The sequence below is a fragment of the Falco naumanni genome, chromosome 10 (genome assembly GCF_017639655.2).
Source record: "Falco naumanni isolate bFalNau1 chromosome 10, bFalNau1.pat, whole genome shotgun sequence".
NCBI classification, from domain to species: Eukaryota; Metazoa; Chordata; class Aves; order Falconiformes; family Falconidae; genus Falco; species Falco naumanni.
The window spans coordinates 8,326,816-8,352,946 of NC_054063.1; the positions used below are offsets into that span (position 1 = coordinate 8,326,816).

The 26,131-nt window shown below is 42.7% G+C and overlaps 2 protein-coding genes across 14 annotated transcripts in view; both read right to left on the reverse strand.

The window, feature by feature from the left end:
- DENND5A (DENN domain containing 5A) overlaps positions 1-2,762 on the reverse strand; it is a 70,811-nt gene extending 68,049 nt beyond the window's left edge. For 6 of the 12 annotated variants that reach the window (XM_040608155.1, XM_040608157.1, XM_040608154.1 and 3 more), the window contains exon 1: positions 2,529-2,755. In XM_040608155.1, the coding sequence (XP_040464089.1) occupies positions 2,529-2,631 (103 nt within the window). In that variant the 5' untranslated portion in view covers positions 2,632-2,755. Of the gene's footprint in view, positions 1-2,528 lie in introns of all 12 variants that reach the window. The other 6 variants (XM_040608147.1, XM_040608150.1, XM_040608148.1 and 3 more) reach the window with 2 other exon arrangements.
- A 6,200-nt stretch (positions 2,763-8,962) lies between these two features.
- TMEM41B (transmembrane protein 41B) lies at positions 8,963-20,645 on the reverse strand. 2 transcript variants are annotated; one of them, XM_040608534.1, is made up of 7 exons: positions 20,467-20,645; positions 18,977-19,094; positions 17,723-17,851; positions 15,882-15,975; positions 14,899-15,003; positions 12,828-12,966; positions 8,963-11,949 (listed from the first exon to the last, which is right to left on the reverse strand). In XM_040608534.1, the coding sequence occupies exons 1-7, from the start codon at positions 20,546-20,548 to the stop codon at positions 11,780-11,782; spliced, it is 837 nt and encodes a 278-aa protein (XP_040464468.1). In that variant the 5' UTR covers positions 20,549-20,645; the 3' UTR covers positions 8,963-11,779. The 2 variants fall into 2 exon arrangements, with proteins under 2 accessions (XP_040464468.1, XP_040464469.1); XM_040608535.1 differs by lacking the exon at positions 20,467-20,645 and adding an exon at positions 19,181-19,199.
- Between the last annotated feature and the right edge of the window lie 5,486 nt (positions 20,646-26,131).

Consider the following 26,131-nt stretch of genomic DNA (forward strand, 5'->3'; position numbering starts at 1 on the left):
TTTTGAGGAAAAAGTGTTACAGCTGTGCTATTTAGTAAGCTTCCCACATACAAAGGAAAAAGGCTATCAGAGGTGTCTCTTCCAGCAAAGTAACTAGACGAAGCATCAATTCATGATCTTATGCTTCATTTACAAGTCTGCAGAAAACGCTGCATCATCAATATTAAGGTTGAATACCTGAAATACACAGTTTCATTAGCTTGGTGAGAACAAAGTCTGCCGGCAACATCCCTGGAGGCCCTGGCAGCAACCGCCAGTTCCCTGCAGCGGTGGCGTAGCAATGACATCATGCCACGCTGAGCTCCGGCAGCTCTGATGCAGGAAAGCCCTGGAGAGACCTGCCGTGCTCGGCTTCACCGTGCTGGGGAAGCATCCCGCTCCCCACCCCTGCACCCACCAGCTGAAGTGCCAGCACCTCTCTTCCAACAATGGACACTTATGAAGCAAATTGTTTCAACAGTACAAGGATTCAGAATCTGTTTTTCAGCACAGAAATAAGAAGGAGGGGGGGGGAAACCAGCGCACAATAACCCTTTCATTCAAACAAGAAAGCCTTCCAGGAAGTACAAAGTGTTTCAAAGCTTTTTCCAAAAGCCACTGAAATCAACAGAGGCCCTTTCCATTTATATCAGTGGACACTGGAGAAGACTATATCCTAAGACATAATTTGAAAGCATTATCAGTCACACTATCATGCATTATTAATAGCACAACAAACTCAAGAAAACGCACCTGAATTCCAACTAGCTCATATATTGCAATGTTATCGTAAATTTATCTTCCTCCCCCTTGTTTCCCTCTTCTTTTTTTGAAACCCTTTCCTCAAATCACGCAAAAATCAGTCTCCCCAATAAATACTAAAACCTCTTCTCCCTTAAACCCTGCACCTTGTCACAAGCAACACCATTACACAGTATCATGGTGGAGCAGCAGAGTCCCAAGACACTGCACGCTACAGTTTTACATACTATAGGTGTAGTCCTTGACCGGGGAAGCAAATACAGAAAGAACATCATAATCCAGCTTTCAGACCTGTACACTCAGACAGAACATTTAAGAAAAGGCACTGATGTCTTCCAGTTTACTATTAGATAGCTAGCTCAAAGTAATACACTGCTGGTTTAAAATTCAATTATGTGAGGAGAGTTATTCATGTTCCTATCAAGATCAGGGAGTATTACTGAGTGTGCCTTGCACTATGTCACACAAATAGATACATAGTAAATGAAAAATAACAAAATTAACATCAGGAACCATTTTTAATCTAGAAATTCTGTTCACTTGTGATTTAATCAAGAAAAATCCATGGAACCTCACATATCCTTCAAAGAAATTGTATTACATTTTGTTCTCTTGTTCACTTAAATTAAATTGGTGCTGTAAAGTGCTGTTATAGAGCAGACCATTATGCTGTGTTCACTCTTCAAGCCTCAAATTGTCGCCTACAGTTATTTTAACATTAGACAAACATAATAAGGTACTGCTCAGCATGAGGCACAGATGAGAAATCCTGTTTGAAGCTGAGAAGTTTCCATCATAGCCAAAGCTGAGGAGAGTTCAAAGTAAGAAGTCAGTTCTAATAACACAAATTTCACTCCACAAGAAACAAGTGTTTATTTGGGTGGGGGTGTGTGCGTGTTTAAATACAGTGGTGTGAAAAAACACTCATAACATCTTATAAAAGCCAATTAACTGGGGAAAAAAGGAATGAAAAAAAAAAACAAACCAAAAAGGAAGGAATGTATCATTGGTCAAGTTCTGAGCTCAAATACACAAAACAGGTACTGATGTTAGGTGAGGTCTTCACCAGTGTATTCCTCTATCTTTCCAAAGAGAGATGCTAACAACAATCTAATTTAACTGAAGCCAGTACAGTGAAACTAAAGCTGAAAAAAAGGTGCTGCTAAAACAAAGAACAGAATTTTAATCTTAAAAACCCGGGTTTGACACAGTGTGGCAGGACAGATCAATCCGACTGAGCTGTGTAGGCAGTATGAATGTCCTCATCTAACAGAGTAATTACTTCTCAGCCTGATTTCTTTTCAGATACCGCCGGAAGAAAGTTCTTGTGCTGTGCTACAACACAACTCCACACAGGACAAGCGAAGAGCCCTCGCTGTCTCTCCGCCACCCGACTCGCTCGGACCCGGCGCAGTTCGAGCGTCCGAGAGCCCGGGCAGAGCTGGCGAGCGCAGCCGGGCCCGCGGGGCGCTGCCGGGGCACAGCCGCCGCCAGGTAACCCCGCCGCCCCCCCGTGCCTCGCAAAGGCCGCCCGCGGGGAAGGGGCAGCTCCCTGGGGCTCCTGAGGAGCTCGGCCACCAGCGCACACCGGCGCGGCCGGGCACCTCGGCGCCGCCGGGCACCTCAGCGCGGCAAGCGCCGGGGCAGCCGCACAGCGCGGGGCGGGGGCTCCCTCAGCCGCCCCGCAGCCACCGCGCCGGGAGGCGCCAAGGCCTGACCCACCCGCAGAGCGGCCCCCCGCCGCCCCCCCGCCGCCCGTGAGCGGCCGCCGCCCCCCTGCCACTCACCGGAGAGCTCGTCCGGCTCCAGCCCCGTCTCAGTGTCCAGCCCGCAGATGACGAAGTAGTCGGCGAAGCGGCCGGGTGCCGAGGAGCCGCCGCCGCCGCTCATGCTGGAGCCCGAGGGGTGCGCGGGGCTCAGGGGGTGCGGGGCCGGGCGGCGGCGGGCGGCGGGGCTGCGCCAGCTGCGCCAGCTGCGCCGGCCGCCTCCATGATGGAGCGGAGTGGGCAGCGCCGCACGGCATTGTGGGTACAGCCCCCAGCTGTTCCTGCGGGGGGGCGGCCCGGGCAGGGAACCGCAATGCTGCGCCTGCGCGCTGGGCCCGGGGGATGACGTGCTGCTGCTGCTCCGGCGCGGGGCGGGGGGCGCTGCGCGCGCAGGGCGGGCGGTCTGGCGCGCCGCGGTCGTCAGGCTGGTGGCCGCCTCTGAGGGGACGGTGCGGCGGGCGGGCGGGCAGCCGTGAGGGGACACGGTCAGAGCGCCGCAGGACAGCGGCTCTGCTCCGCGCCTCCTGGCCAGGGGCCCGCAGCTACAGCTCCGGCCTGAGCTGCAGGGGTCGGGGGCTGAGGGCTTCCCCTCAGAGGCTCTCCTCAGCCAGGGAGAGGCTCTGCCCCCCCCCCCCCCCCCCCCCCCCGCGGTTAACAGAGGACACGGCTCTGCCAGCGGCTACCCGCTCGGAACGCGGTTTGGCGGTGGTGCTTTAAAAGCACATCTGCATTTCGGCCCGGCACCGGCAGCTGCTCACCCCGCTCCCTGACGGCTGCTGCCCCGGCTGTCACGGCCCGCAGCAGCCGCCCCCTGAACGGCCCGGCTCCGGGGGAGAGAGGCTGGGTGCAGGGGGTGTACCTTTGGGATCTGCGGGTTTAGGTTGTTAGGGTTTTTTTTCCTGTTTGAATGAACGTCACAGACAACTCTGTTGGCAGCCGGGCTTGCACAGCTGAGCAAAATCTGCCTGGCCCCGCGGCCCAGCATAGAAAGCGAAAAAACGCTGGGAAGAAACAGGAGTGACTGAAACCCACTGGGGATGTGGAGGGACTGTAACACACCTGTGCTCTGAGCAGGGAGCATTTTCCCCCTGACCATAGAGAGAGCTGGGACAGCTGCATTAGACTAAAATCAAAATCAGGTCTGCAAGCAGTTCCCCTTCTCACTCAGTTCTCTATTTATGGCTTTCACATCAGAACTCTTCCCTATCTTGCAGGGCTTAGGAGAAATTCAAACTTTTCAGTCTTTTAGGATTGTTACCTAGAACTGCCCAAGTAGTGAAGGCTGCATCCATAATACTGAATTCATCAGACACTAATTAACTCAACACGCTATCAGGCATGTGAAACTTCACATATTGGAGTTTACATTGCCAGGACACACACAGTACTTTGCAAGCACGAGAGAGAGCAGCACTTGCAAGACTTCACTGCCAAGGGTCTACAGCCTTTTGCAGAACAATAGCTAAGTTCTTATGCCATTTTGCCCGGCAAATTGTGAAGAACTTTTCCATCCTTCTCAGAAATAGGAATAACTGAAAGAAGCGCTGGTGCTATTAGTATTCACTTGATTAAGACTCTATGTGCCACAGAATGGGTTTTCAATGGAAGTATTGGTTAGATTTGATTGATGGTTCCGACCATTCAACTTTTGAGAGGGAGATTTCAATAAAGATAGCAGGATAATTAGGAGCAATATTAGGAAAGTCTCAGGTTAACCCTACAGTAAGCACATACATTTAGATTATGTTGAGCCTGCCTGGTAGTTTATGGAAGACAGCATCAGAGAACATAACTAACTAAATCTGGCTGCTTTTATTATGCTATGTTCTCTGGGCATTTTTCACACATTTTGCTTCTCGGTCTGCTTTTGATGTGGCAAAGGACAATGTATTCAGCATGTGGTAAACTTCTGAGTAAGCTTGAACTGTAGTTTAACCCTTAGAAACAAAAGTCCTAGCCTGAGGGTCTCAGAAAGACTTGTCAGAAAAGTCTAAGGAAACAGCACAGAAAATGGTGTGGGGTGGAAGGGTGTCACATAAAGAGTAAAATGGGGAAATAACAAATTGTACTTACTTGTACTTTAACTGTTCCAGCAAATACAGTTAGATGGGCCAGTAAGCAAGCAAAGGATTATCAAAAGTGATGTTGAGCAGCAATATTCAAATGCATACACACCTCGCTATGCAACATGGTAGGGGACAAGAAATAGGAGACTCTCAGACTAAGAAATTCAGATCTGCTTTGAGTTGCTACAAGAAGGAAGGAACTGCATGAACCAGAATCAACAAAAGGTTAATTAATCAAGAAAGATAAAAATCACCACAATTTTTGCTGTGAAAAGCTCATTCATACTTTGTCAGATAAATTCTCTGCCTTCCCAGCCAGCTTGCAGTCTAGTGTCTCTTAAATCTAGGCATCCGGTGGTTATACTCAGTGAGATCTTTCTCCTCACGTTTTGTCAAAGACTCTTTTCCATTATATACCCCCTCCCCCACCAATTACTTCATTTTTTAAATCCTCTTGCCTAGTGACCACAAGCAGCATCTGTGACATAAAAATCAAAGGTCAGTAGCTTTAATCTGTCAGTATTCATGAGCAATGTTCCCATCACAGAAAACACCCAAAGTACGTCAATTTTGTCAGCAAACTTTGCAAATGCCTTAGATGTCCTTGAGTAAGGCAATGACACTCTGCATTATCAATTCTTGAAAGTATTCTTCATGATGTTGAGAAAATAAATCTGTGGAATAGTGAAAACTGTCGAAACTATGACTCTTTAGCCAGAGAATCGTAAAGATATATTAGTAAATAGGAAGTGATTTAGAAGATTCATTGTCTTTGGCAAGACTATCACTGTTGATTCAGCTGCTGTTTTCAATGGCAAAGACTGGGATTTTCAAGCTCAAACCTTAAGTCAAAGAGAATAAAGTCTTTTTAAAATCATGAAGACAGAACTTAATGTGAACATATCATAATCATTCCTCATACTAGTTAATTCACATTTATTTTGCCAACAATCACAATCATGATTATTGGAAGAGTTTGTTTAATAAGCAGTAAGTAGGAAACCCCAACAGCAAATTAGTTTCATTCAGCACTGCTCTGAGAACTGAAACAAGTCTGAAATAGGGTATCTGCTTTTTTTCTGTGCAGCTGTTTCCCAAGATGAGCTAAGCACAGAAAGGTAACAGAGCTCAAAGCATAAACAGTTTGCTACAGTTGTCAGTGTGCTGATTGTTCAAGGCATCTTCTGACGACTTTAAGATATTTACCCTGGATTCTTTAAAAAAAAATTAGACATCAGTGACACTTAATGTTAAAGCAAACCTCTCCAGTCTGCAAAAATGGACGCTTGAAACTGGCTGTGATTGCCTAATGGCAATGAAGTTGGTTTAAGCAATATCCACGCTACGGTCTTCTGGAATATAGCCTGCACATAGATCACCTAACACACATCCTCCCACATCAGAGCACAGATCAGAAAACCCTCACATCAAGGTGCTGAGCGTTTCTTAAGCTTCCATGCAGCACTGCCCCTCTTCTCCCCAGCTCCAGGAGCCCACACCTGGTGGTGCAGCTTGCGAGCAGGTCATACATGCATTGTGCAGGTGTATCTACAAGGGCTCCCAGAGTCTCCAAAGGGCTGTGGCTCCAGGCCACTTGTCAATATGAGACATGAGGGCAGAGGGCAAGTACATGAGTCTGATTTTTTTCTGCTCCTTTCACTTCCACTTTTTGAGGATGGTGCCCCAGCCTCAGGAAGCTGAGTCCTCCAAAGTGGAGGCAAGGGCCAAGGCACTGACAGCCAAGACAGCTCTTGAAAACATCCGTAGTTTCAAGGTGGTCTGCATGTTTCCTGCTTGTGAGAGGCCTGACACTCAACCCAGTGGCTGCACAGGCACCCCACAGCAGAACAAGGTTGAACTTCGTATCATTACACGGTTCTTTGACCACAGAATCAACCTTGAAGAAGAGGGAAGGTAATACCCCGATTTTCACCACTGATGTCAGGACCAAGGCAAACACATGACCAACAGGCTTTCAGGAAGCTGCAGAATATTGACATTGTCAAGGTCACGCACTGGTTAAGTTTGAAGACTTTAGGCCAGACAGGCACATGTCCTTGTTGAGACACTAGATCCACAAAGGGCTTGGGTATCAAAATGTCTCATTTACTGTAGATGCTTAAACTCAGACTGAGCATTTAGGATCTCCCTTAACAATGGAAGAGAATCAGAGGATATTAAGAGGATGTAGTTCAGTATAAGCCCCATCAAAGCCAAGCATATCAAAATAGAAACTGCTTATAAGAGGGGCCTGAGGGCACCCACAGGCCTTAGTAGCCCTGACCAGCCTCAGATGGGGTCTCAACCCCACCAACCATGGATCCATTTAAGTTGGGCTGCAGGCCCGGGTCAGAACCCAGTTATCCCTACTGGACCCGATGCTGACCTTGTGTTGCCGATTTGCCTTTTTGGCTTGACCTCAGACTTGCCTGATGGCCAGGACTCTTGGCTGAGGCTGCCCCCAGCCCGCCCTGCTCCCTCGCTGGAGGCGGTGCGACAAACCAGCAGGGCTCTGCCCTTCCAGCCCCTGCCTGGGATACTCCCCGTGAGAAATCATTTCAACACAGAACACTCAAACATACAAGTGATTTAGTGATCTGCTCAAAACACTTTTCCATGGCACGGAATTCTTCGTAGTACAGTAAGTATTGCAAATTTGATTGTTGGATACAACTGCTCAAGGACTAGCTTGTGGAAAGAAAATAAAATAAAATCAGGAGTTATGACCATAAATGTCAAAGCAGAATTTTAAAAGCCACTTCCCACTGTAGGACTACCACTCATCTCCAGAGCAGCCTACTAACTTTCCGTCTAACCTTTCAAAGCTACAAAGGTATCATTGACTTCCTAGAGGCGTACAGAAGCACAGTTCTCTGAAGATTATCTAAAGAAAGGAGCTTTTATGAGGCCACTCACACAGTCATACACCAGTCATTGATTCAGCTCTCACGATCCAGACCCAGGTTCTTCTTTGTGCACTATAAAACAATGAAACGCGTATTACTACACTAGGTGGAATATTTTTAAGAACAGGAAGGGGAGTTACAGTATGTTAGTAAATATATTATGCTCTTATTCGTATTTATTGCCCATATTAAAAGGCCATAACGTCTTTCATTGTGTGTGACCTGGAGCTATAAAGCCACCAGCTGTGAGTTAGACAGAAATGTGTCATTGCAAGACATCAACTGGTCATAAAAATAATCAGAATAACTGACTTCTCTTTCAGGGAAATTTGAAAAGCTCACTCCAGATCCTGCTCTCCTGTCAGAAATTCTTGCATTTCCCTCTTAACACTGTCAAACTAAAATACATAGTTCACAAACCTCACACTATTGATGACAGAAAAAAAGTTTTCTGCAGTTTGATCTGAATTCTTTTCAGCCTTTGGGGGGCCGGGGGGGGGGGGGGGGGGGGGGGGGCGCGCAGGGAGATCCCATATTTTGTAATCTTGCAGAACAGATTATCCTCCATTATGAAAAACAGTTCATCAGCTATTTAGGAGAGAGTTTGACTTTCCCTCTCTGGCACGGGCTTTGTAGTGGGTGATAAGGCATGGACAGGCACTTGTGCGGCACCACGGGGACAGGATTTGTTCACTGTGCCAAATTTAATTTTGAATGGAGGAATTTAACTAGAAGGTATGGTTCTTCGTGCTTCAACTCCCACAATTCCCAAAGTTATTACTCCACTGTTACTAAAGAATGAAAGAAAATAAAGCAACTAAACCAAATGTATTTCTTGTTTTGTCCCTTTTTCATATATTTCTACTGCAAAACACTAGAGGTATGAATTTCATTCCTGTAGCAACAACTCTCACAAAGGCTTCTATTTCAGTTAGTCCTCACATTTGTAAAAATGTACCTGCAGTAGCTGCTTGGTCTTTCAAATTCTTGGCCATCTACCTGCTTGAGTCAATGATGCTGGTTGTTCGGCTAAATCCACAGTAAACTGCATGGTGAGGCAGGCAGCACACTTCGGTTCTAATGCAAAGCAGAGCAATCCACACTGCATTTTACATACACAAAAATCTTCAAAGTTGCCTAACAAAAACACCCCAAACCAACCGTGTTTTGACTTTGCATAATAGCATAGTTGACTAACATTTAAAAGAAAGACTTGTCACTTCTCAGCTTACACTTCTTTTGCCTTAACCCTTCAGCAAGCTTTCAACACCAGTTTTCTATACAAGGCAAAAAAAAGAATTCCACAAACCGGACACAGTATTAAGGTGAAAACCAAGTTAGACCCAATTGCCTTCCAGTGCAAAATACAGAAACTTTTCAAAATTACTGTTGTATGTGAGAAATTAATTTCAGACAGAAAAGGCAAGTTTACCTGTGTGTTCTGAAGTAACGGTAGAAACAGAATCAATCTCATCTACAGCTGTTAGCAGCTCCATTGAACTTTTAATCGGTCATTAAAAATACCACTTAAGAACTCATCCCTTTTAAACAGGTTAATAAAAAATTAAGCTTAGTGCAAAGTTCAGCGTGATCATTATACTCAAAAATACAATGTTTCATTTTTTATATAACAGCTTTACTAACAAACAGCAAGAGACATTTAGTAATGATGTCATGCAGGTATCACAAGATTACAAAAGATGAACAGGTCACCTAACAGCTCAAAATTCCTTGCGGTTAAGAAACCAAGCTACATCTTCTTGATTTCCCAGGCTGTTTCATGGTAGCCTGTCAAAGTGTTACAGCTACCTCTTGGATCGATTGTTGGATTCCCTAAAGGAAAGAGTAGGCTAGTACAGTATCCCACAGCACAGTGCTTTTGTGCCTTTTTCACAAGGCCTTCCTCACTCTTCACAACCCTCAGAAGTAGTCCTCATGGGGTAGGAAACTGCCTGAGGCCATTGGCAGCTGAAGATAAACACAGAAGGTACATGTTAAAAAAAATGCTATGGTGCAGAAGGAAAAGAACCTAATTTTCAACCTTTTTAAGGTCTTGGGCTTTTAGCCACTGTGACGGGAACACAGTCTATGGCTGAAACACAACAGTTTCAGTAACATATCCTGATCTCACCAACACAGTGAAATACACCTCTGAAAATGTCAAGCGATAGCACGATTCACATTAAACTGAAACATAGTTCAATTCTTTCTTTAGTGTCAACGTTCCACCAAAACATTGGCTTTATATAGCATGGAAGGGATTTTACAACAGCATCTGTTGACCAGAAATTGACACAAATTTTGAGAAAAGCCACTGGACAATAAGTAGTAGGTAATTTATTGTGCGAGTTCATCTGCATGAAAAATTAACTATGCAGAAAAATAGGCTGGATCTACAGCAACTTCAAACTCCATAGTCCAGGGGACACTTGCTCCCAACAACTAAATTCACATCCAATTTACTATGGAATAAATCCCCTGGGTAGACGATGACCTCTGAGATGAGAGCCACAGCAATAGAAGTAATCACTGTTCAGTTTTAAATGCCAATCAAGTACACTTTTAGAGTAAATTCTAAATAACAATTGCTGAAGCTAAATGATCTTACAACAAACTTGCAAACCGAAGTGATATGAATCCCTTTACCTATGTAAAAAATACCATTTACTGTGCAGCTCAGATTTAAATAAAAGACAAATAGTGTATCAATTATATTTACTATATATTTACATGTAATACTGTGATGAAATAAAGGAGTCAATTAACATATGTCACAAAAGGAACAAAACCCTTTAAAGGTACCAGTACCTTTCATATTATCACATTTATGGAACTGTTCTCTTACATCTCAATGATATATCATACGATGAGTTAACACGAGCAGACGGACAAATAAACCCTTGAATTGGAGCATATGCTAGGGTGTTGACTCCCATTTCAGCAAGATACTTCAGCGGCGCCAACTTAAAGCATATAAGCAGCATGGGTTTCAGGAGGATAAAATTTAAATGTGCACCCCAGTTCCTTGCTGATCAGGGCCTCATTTTATGGGATTCCACTGACAATACAACAAACTACAACATTTATAAGCATACAAGGGGAGGTATTATATACCTTAATGAATGAATATACGTACTTCTACTCAAAAGTGAACCACAGCTCATTGCCCATTGCCAGTTACTGACTTACCTAACAAATGGAATCATCCTTCCAATTTTAGATACACTGACACAAGAGCCTTCTGTTATATGATGCTTTGAACATTATTTGGAGTCAGCTCTTTAATAAGAGCTGCACCAACTTGTGCACCTGACATTTCTTCTAGCTAATCAAGCTGCAATGGGAAATTTTATACTCTTTACATATTGCTTGAAAAATGGTAATATTACACTGCTTAAAATTAAACATTTTTAAATCATGTGAGAACTGGAAGTTTTATATAACCACATAATAATTTTCTTAAATTGGCAGGATAAATCTATGCAAGTGAAATATTGGCAAAATAATCAACATTAAAAAATTAACATTCTAACTTCAAAATTACCAGCCAGCCACAATAAAAATTCTAACCTGCTCTCTCCCTTTCTATACTCTCTCCCAGAATAAAAACTTCACAGAGGACAAGAGGGAATGATGTGACACACTGCCTTTGTTAATCCAGTTAGTAAAGCAGATGTAGGTTCAAGTATTTAATTCCACACAGCACTAATAAATAGAAGTAAACAATCTGGATGAGAATATCATTGTAGCTAAAGTACTGCAAAAAACTTTTGTTTCTGAGTGAGCACCGTTATTGTATTATGCTATTGTTTTGGAACTCCCAAAGGGGAAAAGAGAAAAAAAAAAAAAAAAAAAAAAAGAGAGAAATATTGATGAGAAATGTACTCAGACCAGATCACATGCAAGCCTATAGAGAATGCTACAAAACCGGACTGAATAATTACAGGGGTTTTCCTGCAAGTTTTAGAAAGCATTATCTGTAGTTTATGTCTACATTACAACTTTTGCTCTGCATATAATCAGAGCAAAATGTTACATCTGTGTTTTCACTTCTCTCATATTGAGGGCCATACACATACCCTCCCAAAGTAAAACACTGACGGTTTGGTTACAAAACTATAAGCAGTACATTTCTTAACACAGTTCCTTCAATTTTAGGCCACATGTTCATTTAAAGACATTCTTATCAATTACAAGCCTCCCCTTTAATTGCTTAAGATCCCATAGAAAAGCAAATATACAAATATCAGAAGTGCTGATCCTGAGATGAAGTATGGGAAATTCTGGTCCAGTTTGATCCTTATTCAAACTTCTGTTTCAGTTTCTTCTGAAAGACAGCTGGTAGGATGGAGAGGATGGCTAGAATCATGAGAACAAAAACAGAGTTCCAGGAAACAGCTTCCCCTGCTGTCGTAAGTTGGTACAGCGTTGTTCCTGCCTTAATGGCTACAAAAGACGGTGGTGCCACACCTGGAGCAGGGAATTAGAAGGGTAGGAGGACAAAGGAAGAAAAATCAAGTTTGTTAGAGCGGAAAAAAAAAGTATTCATGAATTAGTCACCCAACTTTTAACACCAAAATTTTCAGACACTGTAACCTTGTCCTTTTTTTTTTTTTATAAAAAGGGGTATAAATAGAAAACTCAAAGGCAAAACCCCTTATCAAAAAAAGTGGTTTAATGCCATTTTTAATATTTTTAACACCAAAGCAAACATAGAAGACTAAGAAAATAATCATTGCTCTTTACAGAATCTGAAGATTTTAAGTTGTCTCTACAAATCGATTTTATTTAACTCATAAGAAAAAATATAGATTATTTCCTAACTGGATTGAAAAGTATTTGCAAAAAAGTATGTCAATTACAGAACTAAAGTGATTAGCACTACAATAGTTAAATTACTAATTCACTCCTACAAAGATACATTATGATGAACAAACTGGAGTGGGAAGGGGAAAAACAATCCTCCAGATCAAAGTCACATTACATCCTCACACAACTATGCTGAGCTCAAAAGAGGAGCTTATAGAAGTACACAGCAGTATTACAGTCATGGAGTTGAACAAAAAGTTATAATACATAAGCGATATGAACCAAGTGTTCATATAACGTACGTTTCCTTCAGCATGTAATTAAGCCTGGCCTCATTACCTCTCATCCTGAACAGTCCTGACTACTAACATCTTTCGATGCTCTAAAACTCTACACATCAAGTACACAACCAGTACCCTTGTGCAATCTCTCCGCTGCCCAGTAGGCGGCGACCTCTGCCGAGCAGCGCCCCCAGAGAGTGGCCAGTACCAGCCCCCCTGGCTGCCCCCAACCTGCGGTGCACTAGCCGCAATCCTTACCTAGAAAAGTGCCAATGAAAAATACTTTCAATGGCACGTTAATTACAGGAGATGTTATATTGATAAACCAATTGGGAAGAAAAGGTGTTATTCTCAAAAATATTATGTAGTTAATGAGGTGTTCTCTGTGTCGTTCAACCTGCCAAAACAAAAGCAAAACAAATTCAGTAAAAAAAAAAAAAATCCCTGCCTCGAAAACACACAATGATTTTACTATGAGAGCTTTGTTGTGGGTGGGGGTGGTGTGCATTTCTGTAGAAATTTACAAGTTGCAAACATAAAAAAGCAGTTAAACAACTAGTGACTCTTCCTTGAGTCATCCCTGAATCACCTGCTAAACAGCACCAAAGCTGGTCTGGAAATACCAGTCTGCGGTACAGCATGGTGACGGTGCTCTGAATCAGCCAACTTACACAGCAAACAAGCCATCAGCCACAGCAGCAGCCTGACCCTAACTTCAGTGCAGCAACCTCTGTCTAACAGCAGCCCAACCAACACAGCCAGCTCATCATGCTATTCCTAAAGCTTTTACAGGAACTAGCAATCAAGTTTGCTGCTCAACCCATTCTATCCTAATTCAGGGTCAAACTTGAAGCGCAACTGTGATCCTCACTTGGAAACTGGGCCAGGTCATGGCTCTGAAGCTCACCTGGTGGCTACTGCCAGCACAGCTGCAAAACCTGGCTACCCATACATTAGAATGCCTAGCATTAACATTTACCCAGGAAAAACCACAATAGCCCCAACTTTATTTCCAGTCTTAATTCTATTCTCAAGACTAGCCCAGCTCTTTACATTAGTATTACAGCAAAGCCTCTCCTCCTCTCAGCCTGGCTTTAGCCCTTTCAAACAAGAACTCTAACCTCAAATCAAGTTACAAGGATAGCAAAGCATCCACCACTTCTGGCCTATCCTGGCAGACCTTCACTAAGCCTAAGCCTAAACATGATCCACCTGGCCCCAAACAGTTGAAATCAAACCTGGTCTGACTGCAATTCCATCTGAAATCTCATGCAGCAACTCACCCCAGTCACAACCCTCTTCTTCCCCACAAATTTAGCTTTAACTGCAACACTAAAGTCCTGCTACCATTCAGTAGTACCAGTGTGGGGTTTTCTTAATCTTAGTGAAGGGCAAACCCTTAAACATTGATTAATCCTCCATGTAAAATGTCTTAGCCCTCAAAATGCAATCATGACCTAGCCCAATTAACCTGGAAACAGTGAGATATGAACCACATGTGCAATCACATAATTTTAAATCACATCCATTTCTGTGGAATATGGAAATAGTAACCATTTGGTACTCAGAGAATAGCCTCAAGATTATATTGTGTATTAAGATTAACTCGGGTAAAGAGTCAAAACGCTACTACACTGTTTAATAAGGTCAATCATGCATACACAGCTCCATATCTTACCTAATGAGGAACAAGTTTAAAATATGTTTACATTCCTCAAATCGTGAGCAGAGTACACTAGTAAGTTGTGCTTCACACTTGCCAAAAAAAGAAAAGTTTGACCATGTTTTTGAGTATCAGAGCAAGAGGCCTGAGGTCAAATACTAATCACACTATGATTTTGTATTGCAAAATTTGTAACTTCATCTGACATATAACACTTGCTGAAACTAATGTTACTAGGTACTGTAAGAGAAAGTTTCTAAATGCTCCACCCACAATAACATCTTCAAATTAAGTTTTTGAAATCATACAGCTACAGGTTTTCTTCCCCTATAAAAAACACAAACCCAGCTTTCATTAGTTCTGAGTCTTAGAGAGCTATTACTTTAAATTGAAACCAGAGAGATTTCCTATTGACATTAGCTAAACCAAGGGGTTATCAGTTGCAAGCTTGTCTTAGGTAAGAAGAACTTCCTCACAGAAAATACCATAAAAACAGGAATACTCCCCACTGTTTAAAAATACTCAGAGAAAGTACCTACAGTGTCAGAAAGAAGTCAGAATCCTTTCTCTGTAAATAGATATATATGAGCATGATACCCTCGATCTTTCCATGCTATTCCACTACACATCTTCTATCATAAATTTCAGCATCTCCAGAAACCTTACCTGTTCTGACCATTTTACTGCTTTTTCTGTTAAATATCTGTATACAACAGGACGTCCCACTAGGTATGAAAGCATATAGCAAAATGAAGCTCCAAGTCCTGAGCACTGGGGAAAAAGAAAAAAAAAAAAAGAAAAGAAAGAACAAATGAGCAGAAACACTAACTAATCTTAGCCTTATATCCTTATTAACTACACTGGCTGTACAGAGCCTGCTTGTACGCGGCCCTCCATTGAGCCTGGAGGGCTCTTCAGCAGTATGTACATATTCCCTAAGAACATTGTTGACCCAAGACAGTTCCTTCATTTCCAAGGCATTTAGATCCATTTTAACATTCGAAGTAGACAATGCTGATCACTTTTCAGTTAATATTGAGCGATTCCACAGTTTTACAATTTTGAACAGTGAAAGCTTTGCAACTAAGAGGCACAATGGCATTAAAGAGATTCAGATGTGGAAATGCATCAATCTGGTCCTCCATACCTACTCAATTACCTCATTCGTACGTACTAAAGCTCATTATGACTGCATCTTTTGTACATGACAGCTTTTGAAGCTTCTCAATAATACACATTTCGTATCTTAAACTAAGCTTCTTGAGTATTTAAGCCATCTAAAACCAGATGTATTTTGCAGTGTGGTAATAAAAATGCAGTAATCATATTCTGAAATTACAATCAGGTTCCAGTGTTCCTAGAATATTTAAATTAAAGCAAACTGGCTGATTCACACTCAGATGCCTCCATTATTAAGAAAACTTAAGACAGTTTCAGCCTTTTAGATCATCACCCAATGCTACAGCAAATTTTGTGGGTAACGCCATTCTCACAAGCGAGCTGAATGAGAACTCAGTCATTCCCCAGAAACTGAAGTATACCTGTTTTGCTCAGACTCTGAACATTTCAAACAGCAAGCTGCTCAGATGCTTGGTTGCATTCCAAATAGATAGAAATACATGCCTTCACAAACTATTTTCCATACTTACCAGACAAACAAGAAATAAGGCCAGTGGAAAGGGATAAAGAAACCCTGACAGGATACTGAGAAATATAGACCCAGGAATTGCAAATGTTTGCAAGCTGGATGCATCTTAGTTAAGAAAAAATGGTTGTTTTTTTTTAAAGATACCCAATCCTTAATTTTATAAGCAGTCATGACACATATTACAATTTGAAAAAGTATAAATTTAAACAGGCATAGCCTCTAAAGAGCTTTGCTTCAAAATAAATTTGCAGAGTAGCACAAGAAGCCCAGAGAAACAAGAGGTAGACTCTTCATTACACATACAAAATTAAGTCACTAAATAATAAAAGCTGTAGGGTTTTTTTTCCTCCTTACCTGTGCTACAATTGACACTGGGGATTTATTGTGACATTACAGGAACACATATTTCTGATTTTACATTGCTGACTGGAGATACGCAGATGTCAGATACTCTCCTGCTAGGTTCACAGAACTGTCCAAGCCCATAACTACTATGAGTTTCATGGAAGACTGACATATATGAAGGCAACTACTACTTCCTTACAAACAAGCACAGCGCAATCACTAGATATATAGGATACATGATCTCTAATTTAAGTCAAAATTTTTCCAAAAGGCAAAAAATTAAGTTTCTGCAGTATAGGCAAACAAGCTGTTGAGCTTAAGGCTTGCTAGGCATACTTGAGACTATGATGTATTGCCCACTTTGGACAGAAATCTTATAAAGCAAAAAAAAATCCGCACACTATTTTGTCCGAGTTGAATTGACTGGAATATCAAAAAGCCGATTTATCTTCCGTAAGTCCATTACAGCCAGTACAGCTTTTTCTGAGCAAGTGTCAAGGTTCTGAGGTAATTGTAACATATTTGTCAACTGATCACAGCCTACTGCTGAGACAGTAAATGTCATCGCATCAGCTGCTACGGTAGTTCATTAAACAGCCAATTCTGTTCTACTTCTTGTTAGTATATAAACTAACATTTTAATTTTCTTCATAAATCTATTGTTCGTGAACTACACTTAAAAAGAAGGGGCTAGAGGATAATTACTAATGGCACATTCAGAATGAATTTTTCTCCGAGTTACGAAAGCCTCCTGCATTAAACCATGAAACAGACCTCTTATACAGCTTTTAAGTTATTAACCTTTAGTTAAGTGTTCCAGTTAAGGCTGTGTTTAATGATTAATATATGCAGCACTCGGGGGAAAAAGAAGTTAACAGAGAACACAGGTAGCCTTTGTGTCTCCTTCAGTAGAAAGTACTTCAGAAATTTAGCACTCCCTAAAGGGAAATAGAGATTTGTTTTTCATATGTGGGCACTATAGAGATGAAAGAAGGCTCAAAACACTTTCCTTCAAAAATGCTGTAAAATATTCTGTAAATTACCCTTATACGGCACTTTTGAATGTCTCAAGGAAGAGCAGTGCAGCAGCCTCAGTCTTACTCTAGAATCAACTAACTGGCAATTTAGTCTGCAATTTAAAAAGTTAGCACAACACTAAAATGAGACCACATCTAATATTAAAGCTAAAAATATTGTTCATAACAGACACAGTCAAGGTGAAGCTGCATACCTATCTCCAGTAGCATTTACTACTAGATGTGCATGCAACAATCTCCTACTCAAGCCCTTTTTACAGCCCAAAAAGCATAATGAAACACGTAAGAAATGTTTCTAAGTTAAAAGATCTTTTTAATATTTGTGTCTATTTATAAACATACCTAGGTATGTTAGCCTTCTTTACCCACGATCAAGACTTTATATGTTTATATTTTCCAATTCTTCTCCAGAGAAATACGGACTCCATAAAAACTGCCCTTTACATCAAAAAAAGGATACAAAACATATGTGGCAAAATAAGCCACTAACACTTGAACATAAAATGTGTCCTTATATTTGGACAGGACTTTTCCCAATGCCTTCGCATCATCCATATCTCTAGGAACCTTTATACATTCTCTTTCTCCTCTGGGGGAAAAAAGAAAAAAAAAAAAGGCAGGAATGGTGGTAAATATAATCAAACAGTACAATGAAATATAGAGATAATTAGATACAGTATATCACTAAGCTACATCAGCAAACAAACCACAATTATCATTGATAATGTTCTCAGATAACGCTTAATATTTACAGTGTTTTGTATTAGAAAATCCTCAATTTTAGATATTTGCAAACTTTTTTTTTCATTGCAATAATCTGCTTCATTTCTAGGATTGCTTTTTTTCTTACCAAGACCTGATCAAAAAGAAGTATTTACTCAAACCAAACCTTGGCAACTGAACAACAGTCAACATTTCAGCCAAAACCAACTGTAACTGCCCCAACGCTAGGGTCATAACATTTCAAGTGCAGCAAGAGCGGCAGAGCTTTAACTCACAAACAAACAAAGCTGTAAGAGCAGAATGTCATGTCACACCTTAATCTGGTGCAACCCTGGGCAGCACAGTTGAGTGTCCTCTCTTCCTCTGTATCAGACTTAGTGATTGGACTGTTGCAAACTGAACGTGTTATGCAAGTTAATCAGAGAGAAAATTAACTACTAAAAGAAAAAAAGCAGATGGTCAGACAAGCAGGCTTCCATCTTGTCAAACTATCTACCTTTCCAACACGAGTAATAGATGCAACTCTAGGTGTTTTTTTTTTTCTAGGAGAAAAAGGGAAAGCAAGGCTTAGGTATGAAGAAAGAGGGATGTCCCCTTTTGATGACAGCCTCCAGTTATACCAGTGCACAACGGATTTTAAAGTAAACCTAGGCCTAGCCAAGCATGTCTTGGCTCTCAACATAAGAGTAAGAGCATAGCGAGTTACCACTGCTCATGTGACGGGGGGTAACTTTTCAAAACACAGTACCTCAACTGTGCAACAGGAACCCTAGGTCAAGCACAACTCTGTTTACACAGATCCTACTGGTTAGTAGTTCAGTATTAACTGTATCCTTACATTCTAGGTTATAAATTCAAATTCCCTTTTTAAAAAAATAACATTATGTCTATAATTAACTCACGTCAGTTTAAAAATCACTTAACCCCATGTAGGCGCCTCTACTATTTGATATCAAAAAGCAAATTAATCAATCTTTCTTAACATACTTACTCACTAAGTTGCGGGAAATTTTTATATACCAGAAACATAAGGAAAGCAGCTGATAAGAAGATGGACACTAAAATAAGAAGTGATGTCCGTGCTGATCCACCTTCTGCCTGAGCTTTCCCTGAAATGAAACAAAAACAAAGTTAAAAACCACAAACCAAAACAACAACGAAAAGCCTCACATCTTACAACAGATTTCAAACTTACACTTTTAAGGAAACACTAAGGTAAGCTCTCTGCAAACACAATCTTCCCACCGATGCTTTCAATAACATACACAATACATTGCTCACATTTCCTGAAAGCTTTCAAGCAAATCTGAAGTTCCTGGCAAGCATCCCACAGAAGTCAACTTTTATGATCTGTAATAATTTACGCCTCAATTACATTTGTAAAGAGAAAAATGGACCAAACCAAAGCGAGCCACACACAGTTTTTCCTTTTTGCCAGAAACGTTTTGCCAGTTCGGTCAACTAGAGATTTAAGTTGCAGTTAAACCTTCAGTACGTGCAATGCAACTTTGAAAAGTGCTCATAAACAGGTTTTTATTTTTATTTCCTCTTAAAAAAGAGAAGCAGGCAGAGGCACTAGCCAGTTAGGCGAGACACACCAGGAGAAAACACAGGGAGACACACGCTAGTTGGGGGTATAAAGATGACAGTTCTCAGACTTGGGAATTACATGTCTTTTGCACTCATATAAAATGACTTCACTTGGACATACAAGTTTTTAGTAGCCTTTACTTTCTGTAAAGGAAGCAATGGGAGTACATTAAGTGACACAATTACATTTTAGCCCTCTTCTTCAGATTTTTACCGAGGTGACCATACACACGCAACACACTGGTCAGCACACATGCAGCCACACGCACAAAGAATTTTAAACGGCGAGATAAACAGCACCAGCTCCGCACCCGCACTGGGGCGCCAGTGCGTGCACCCTTACAGCACCGGCACCCCGGGCAGCGGCCACCTCGCTGCGGTGACAGGCGGAGGGACGGGACGGGCACCCAGCTGCCCTCGCTTTAACGCTTGTCCCTCCCAGGGCACCGTGACACCACAGGTGGGCGCTGGCTCTGCTCAGGCCGAGGGCGGCATCTACGTAGCAGTTACAAGCGTGAATGCCCCACCGGCGAGTATTTTAATGACATCTTCTCCAGAAAAAAAAAATATATATATATAAAAAAAAGAAAAACAAAACCAAGAACTTCAAAGGACGAAGAAGGGGAACACAGCGAACTGCCGCTGCTGCCGCTTCCACTTTCTGTGCTCCAGCCCTGCCGGCGGTGGGACAACACACACAGGCAGGAGCCCCGCGTGTTTGCTCATGAGCGGGGGACGAGCTGCTGCCCACTCCGGCCCCGCGGCGGGGGGCTGCCGGGGGGCTGCCGGGGGGCTGCCGGGCCCCGCTCCCCCCGCACCCCCCCCCCAGCCCCGGGGGGCCCCCGCCGGCAGAACGGCGTCCCGCGCTCCCGCCGCCCCGGCCCTCGGCACCTTCTAGAAGCTGCCGCTGGTGCCTGGCGCTCTCCGCCGCCGCCCGGCAAGGGCCGCGCTCCGCCGCACGCCGCTGCGCCATGGCTCCGCGCTACCCCGGGGCCCGCCGGCCGGCGAATCCAGGCCGGGGCAGGCCTCGCCGGCACCGAGAGCCGCGGGAAGGAGGCGGGGCCGGCCGCTCCTCACCCCACCGGGTCGCGGTCGCGCTCCCGCCCCCGACGCCGCGCGGCGCATGCGCTTCTCCGGAGTGCCGCTGGCGTAGGGGTAACTACGGGCTGGCGCTCCTGCGCCGTGAGATACGGGAGCACGTGTGGGGCTCCACGTCGCGAAATGCGGCGGTGGGGTAGCGACAGTAAATACGGTACTTCTGCCTTTTGGGAACGTCCGTGTGGGTCTGTACGGTAGAGCGCGCAATAGGGGTGAATAGGGGGCGGGGGTCTCCGGCGCCGCAGCGCGGGCTCCTGCGCCGGCAATAGATGCCGTGGTGCCTGCAGGCCGCCGGGTGAGCAGTGCCTGCCGCTCGCCTTCCCTCGGCTGAGGGGCCGTGGGAATCTTACGTAATTTTTAACTAGGTTTTCAGGGTTTTCGAGCCCCCTCCCTCGAAAGTGTTCCTCACTTTCGAGAAGAAGGCTTCCACGTGCTGTGTGGAATCAGCTAGATTGCTTTTTTTTTAACCGGGGAAGAAAGAAAACTCCTAGCTGTCTCAGGATTTTCTTGGTTTCCCTTCCTGTCAGTAAGGCGGGCTGAGATCCCTCAGCAAAGCGGGAGCGTCACGTCCCAGGCTCACAGATTCCTTGGCACTCGAGCCGCATCTGACCTCGCAGCACCCTCTGCGCGCAGCCCCTTGGCAGCCGGACACGCCGGCCCTGCCCCTCGCCCCGCCCGCGGGAGCGGTGCAGTCCGCGCCTTGCGAAAGCTGCTGGGCAGGCTTGCTGGCCGGGGGACGTGGTGTGTCACCGCCTCCCCTTCTCCAGCTGTATCTACTTAAAAATCTTCAGCCTTTTTTTTTTTTTCAGGGCCTTTTTCTAGAAAAAGGAAGCTCTCACGAGAGCTGGGTGCCCTTCTAAGATTTAGCTTCAGCTCAGTTTATCTGCGTACTCTTGTCTGCAGCTAACTATACCATGACTAAACATATCTTTTAAATTTTCTTGTACAGGATACAACAAATAAGTATTTTTATAGCGGTGGAATTTTACAGATTGCATTTCCTGAGGTCACAGATCTTTATAGAGCAGCAAGGAAAATGCAGTTCAGCACACAGCAGACCCCTGAAAAGCGTTGCTTTATTGCTGCACTGTACAAAAACCACTCGTGTTAGAGTGTGTCTACAGGATGTTGATGATTCATTTACGATCTAAATAGTCTGATATGCTATTACATAAGTACAGCCCCTGCCAAATCCAGCGGGAGGAAATAATCCAAACTATAAATTGTGATCAGATTCCAAGTAAAGCTTTAACTCGAGCAGTTTCTACTTGAAGCTTTAATTTACTCAATTTCTTATGTTTAGACTCAAAGTATTTAAAATTGTTTCATTAAATCATGTAATTCACTATTTTAATATTTTTAATTGATACTTAGAAATGCTAGTGCCCTGAGAAGCCAGTCAGGTCTATGAACTTGTTGCTCTGGACATTGGTGCCAGATGACAGAATCCTTTGTTTTTTCAAAGCCTTTCATTGGAAAATTGTACGTACTAGCAAGATGGGAATTGCTGACACTGTAACAGATAACATTTTTCCCCTATTGTGAATGCACATCGCGTTTGCCATTTTTCTTTGATGATCCCATTGCTTCTGGTACTCCAGGAAAAATGATTCAAACACTGGGACTTCTTTCCTGTCTAAAACATCAAATAGATACTAAACTGAAGAACATTGGAAGTAAAATTTTAAATCAGATTATTAGGCAAAAAATGTTTTCCAAATCATCCAGAAAGAAAGGAGGAAAAGCACATACTGAAAGATGTAATTAAAGTATGTACCGCAATTTAAAAGCTGTACAGTAGATTCTAAATGCTGCAAGGGCTATCTCTTATTTTGGTGTAGTGGTTTGTATGGGGGACCGTGAATCCTGGTTTGGCGTGTCTGTTGTTCAGTAATCACTCAGAGCCAAGGAGTCAGGCAGAGCCTGCTTCTGTGGATGTCTGACTTCAAATTAACCTGCTTTGTATTGTGTAGCCCCTCTGTGTTGCCCAAATGCAGATAAGCTGACAACACAGGTTAGGCAACATCTGACTCTTGGTAAATTCTCTACAGTTCCACTGTAAGACGTACAACAAACAATTACAGCAATACAAATTTGCTCCATGTTTTTGCTTCTATTTAGTATGAGCACATGGCCTGCAGACGGTTCCCAGGACGCTGATACTGCAGCGAGCTCCCAGAGTTAGTATATGTCTCATTAAAAATAAAGAAGATAACTCTAATCAACTCAATGTTGTGGAGCTCAAGCTTTCTGAACTGCTGCCAGAGTGAAATTTAAGGATTCATTAACTAGAGCACTTTGAAGTTGAAATATACTGCATAAGCGGTATTTGTTAGACTAGATTATCAGAAGACTCTTAGAGTGCCTGTTTTATGGTGTTCTTGGTTCCCCTCGGGGGTGATACTGCTGTTGTGAATGTGATGGCTATTTTACTAAATGTTGAAACTGTCAGTGATGTCTAGTATCTGCTGACAATTTAATAGTCACCTACAAAGATGTCCACACCTAACAAAAAGCAGAACCTCTGCGTTCACTCAAGAAAACAAAGGGGCGTGTCTGAACGTTCCTTAGGACTCGCTCTACAAATGAGGCAACTCAGAACCTTTATTTAAAATAGTAAATTAGATTAATTTGCTGGTAAGAAAGCAAAGAATGAAAAATACCAGCATAAGTCACAACCCATATGTGTTCGGAGGCGAAAGGGTATTGGTAACTGGAACTCAGTGAGTAATCAAGGAAACGTTTGACACAGGGTTGAGGACAGCACTGCCAGAAACAGCTTCACTCCGCAATGTACTGAGAAAGATAGCTGTAGACTGAAAATAGTTACTCTCTTCATGCATAGAGTATCCCCTATACATAATGTATAACTTCCTAAACCACATAAAATCTGCTCTGTCCTGGGAGCTTCTTTCTCAGCCCCTCCTGATACGGAGCATCTGCTGCACAATACTTTGGTCAGCAGAGAAAGAATGACAGAAGTGCTCCAGGTCCAGCTGGAGTTCACTTCAGCGGCTTTACCAGTGGGAGCAGCACTCTGTGCTTGGAGGCTATCGGCAGAATGAGGCTTTATATGAATTGTTTTTTGGAAAACTCAGAATATGAGTTCTTTCAATTATAAGTGAGCCAAAGGAAAAGTGCTTTTTTGACCTCCTGGAAGGAAACAAAATGTATTGACAATTACTAGGACAGCAGTGAAGTGGTCAGCTATATGAAGTCGCTTCCTTCTGTGGGTGGTTGGATAGAATGTTTTAATTTTACCACATTGAAAGAGCAGTCTTCCCACAGCACAGAAACTTGTATTTGCTTCTTTTTTAAATCATGCCTAGATGGACTGATAGAGCGCATGTCACATGGCTGAGTCATTGACACTGCCCATGCTTTGTAGACTGAGTCATGCTAATTGTCAGCAAGAAGAAGGAGGAAGAGACACAGAGGGATCCTACTCCTCAGAGCTTCTAGCTGAAAATTATCAAAAATGGGAGCATTAATCAATCAGTCATACATATAATTTCTTGATAAGTGCGGATTTAGAACCCCTTTCTCCTGCTTTCCCCTATTATTGTCTTCTTTCTGACCACCACACAGAAAACTGCATTGTTTTAACATTCTTATTTTATATAAATATGGCAAGAAATTACTCTGTTACAACTAGCAGTTTAAACTTTAGAATAAAACAGCTGATTTTGCTGTGCACAGAACAGGGAGCTATTTTGCTGGCATCACAGAGAGGGAGTAGCTTGCAAAAAAAAGTTGTAACAAAACTGAAAGGCAGATGACACCAGAGCTCACCTCCCTGCCTGAGACCATTCCCAGGACGGTGATGGAGGGCCCAGCTGTCATATTTAGCTGGGCAACCTACCAGGTTCAGAGTGCTTGCTATTGCCCGTGCCCCCTTGTAAGCCACTGCAGAGCCTGAATGCTGTTCCAACAGAAACGTGTGCAGAGAATGTGTGATAGGTCCCATCATTCCTCACATTTCTTGAAAAGGATTTGGCATACGTGCTTTCTTCCTGCTACTTCCTCCCACCTGGCTAGGATTGGGGTGGACAAAGCCTGAAGCTTATGAGCACTCAGCCTATCGCCTCTGGTTGGTTTTGAGTCTGTCATGGCTCAGCGATGGTGCCAAGTTGTCTCTCATCATGGGTGCTTGGTGTTGCATGCCGAGGTGATAGTGACTTCCCAAACACAACAGTAATCCCAACGAAAGAGAAAGTACGTTGCTTGAACCAGTTCAGAAAGGAAGGTAGCCAGTCACCTCGCTCTTGGAGCACAGATGCGGAAAGAAGCTGGCCAAGAGTCTGATACAGTTATTCGGAGGTAGCTACAAGAGGTCTGTAGTGCGGCAGTACATACACGCAGTACCCAGGCATCTGATGGAGTAAGACTGTCTTTTCAAAAGTTTTGAATGAAATTATACTGGCAGATCCATTTTTAATCAACAAAGGAATTTATATTCTGTGGCAGATGCATTGTTTTATTCCACCTTTGCTTTAAAAAAAGATTTACAGTCCTGTGAAACCTGTATCTGGGGTATAAGCATTAACCAGTGGAATTACACCATTGTAATTCTCCAAGTTGTGCAGATGTTCTTGTTATATTAAAGATCTTTTCTCGTGTTCACTGATAGCACTTGGGAAGGAAATCAACAAAATCCAATATACAACTACACTGATGTAACTGGTAAACTAATCCAAAGTACACATGGCCTTAGTGATTTTTTTAACTTTTATTTAACCAACTTCAGCAAATTTGTTTAAAGATACTATCAGTATGGTATATGGGCATTGTTCCAAGAAGTTGGCAGTAATGTAACTAAAGCATGCCTACATTAATTATAGCTATATAGATGTTTATATATGGTTCATATATAAACAAGCTTTAACAGAGTTGAAATCGAGTCCACTTGTCAGTTCTCCTAAGTTTTTGCTCCTACGGTTTTGCTGGAGTACAATTAAAAATGCTTGAGTACTGTGTAAAATAAGCAATACCTGTCAGAAGTTAAACCTCTTAACAATTATTTGGCTGTCATTCCATCAAAATTCTAATTTAAAATTAAAAAGAACACCTATGTTCTTTGCAAGGAATGGGGTTTATTTATTTTGATGAGCTCATATTTCCATTAGTTATGATGAAAGAATTTGAGGGTGTAACTGGTAAATAAGCATCTGTACAGAAGACAAGTTAGGATGGAATGCACTGATTAAAATGAATAGAAAAATGTCACCAGCAAGTGAGATAAATAGAAATAAGCACGTATTTGTAGCTGGATGGCTCTGTTTGTATGAATGAAGGATGAGAAATATCTTGGAGCCAGAAGGAGAGTTAATGAAAGCTTTTATTTATAGAAGTCCGTGCTCAAGGACAGAAGCTGAAAAATGAATTAAACAGCAAGTGAGAGCAAAACTTGTAAGCATTAAAATAAGTTGAATCTAAAGTCAGGAATCATAAATGTTCA

Excerpts from the sequence above, each read along its gene's own strand:
- TMEM41B (XM_040608534.1), bottom strand. The coding sequence starts at position 20,548 with ATGGCGCAGCGGCGTGCGGCGGAGCGCGGCCCTTGCCGGGCGGCGGCG. Across the intron at positions 17,852-18,976 it reads AATTTCCCGCAACTTAGTGA|AGGAGAAAGAGAATGTATAA; the intron begins GTAAGTATGTTA and ends TTTTTCCCCCAG. Across the intron at positions 15,976-17,722 it reads TATTTTGCCACATATGTTTT|CTTGCAAACATTTGCAATTC; the intron begins GTATCCTTTTTT and ends AGATGCATCCAG.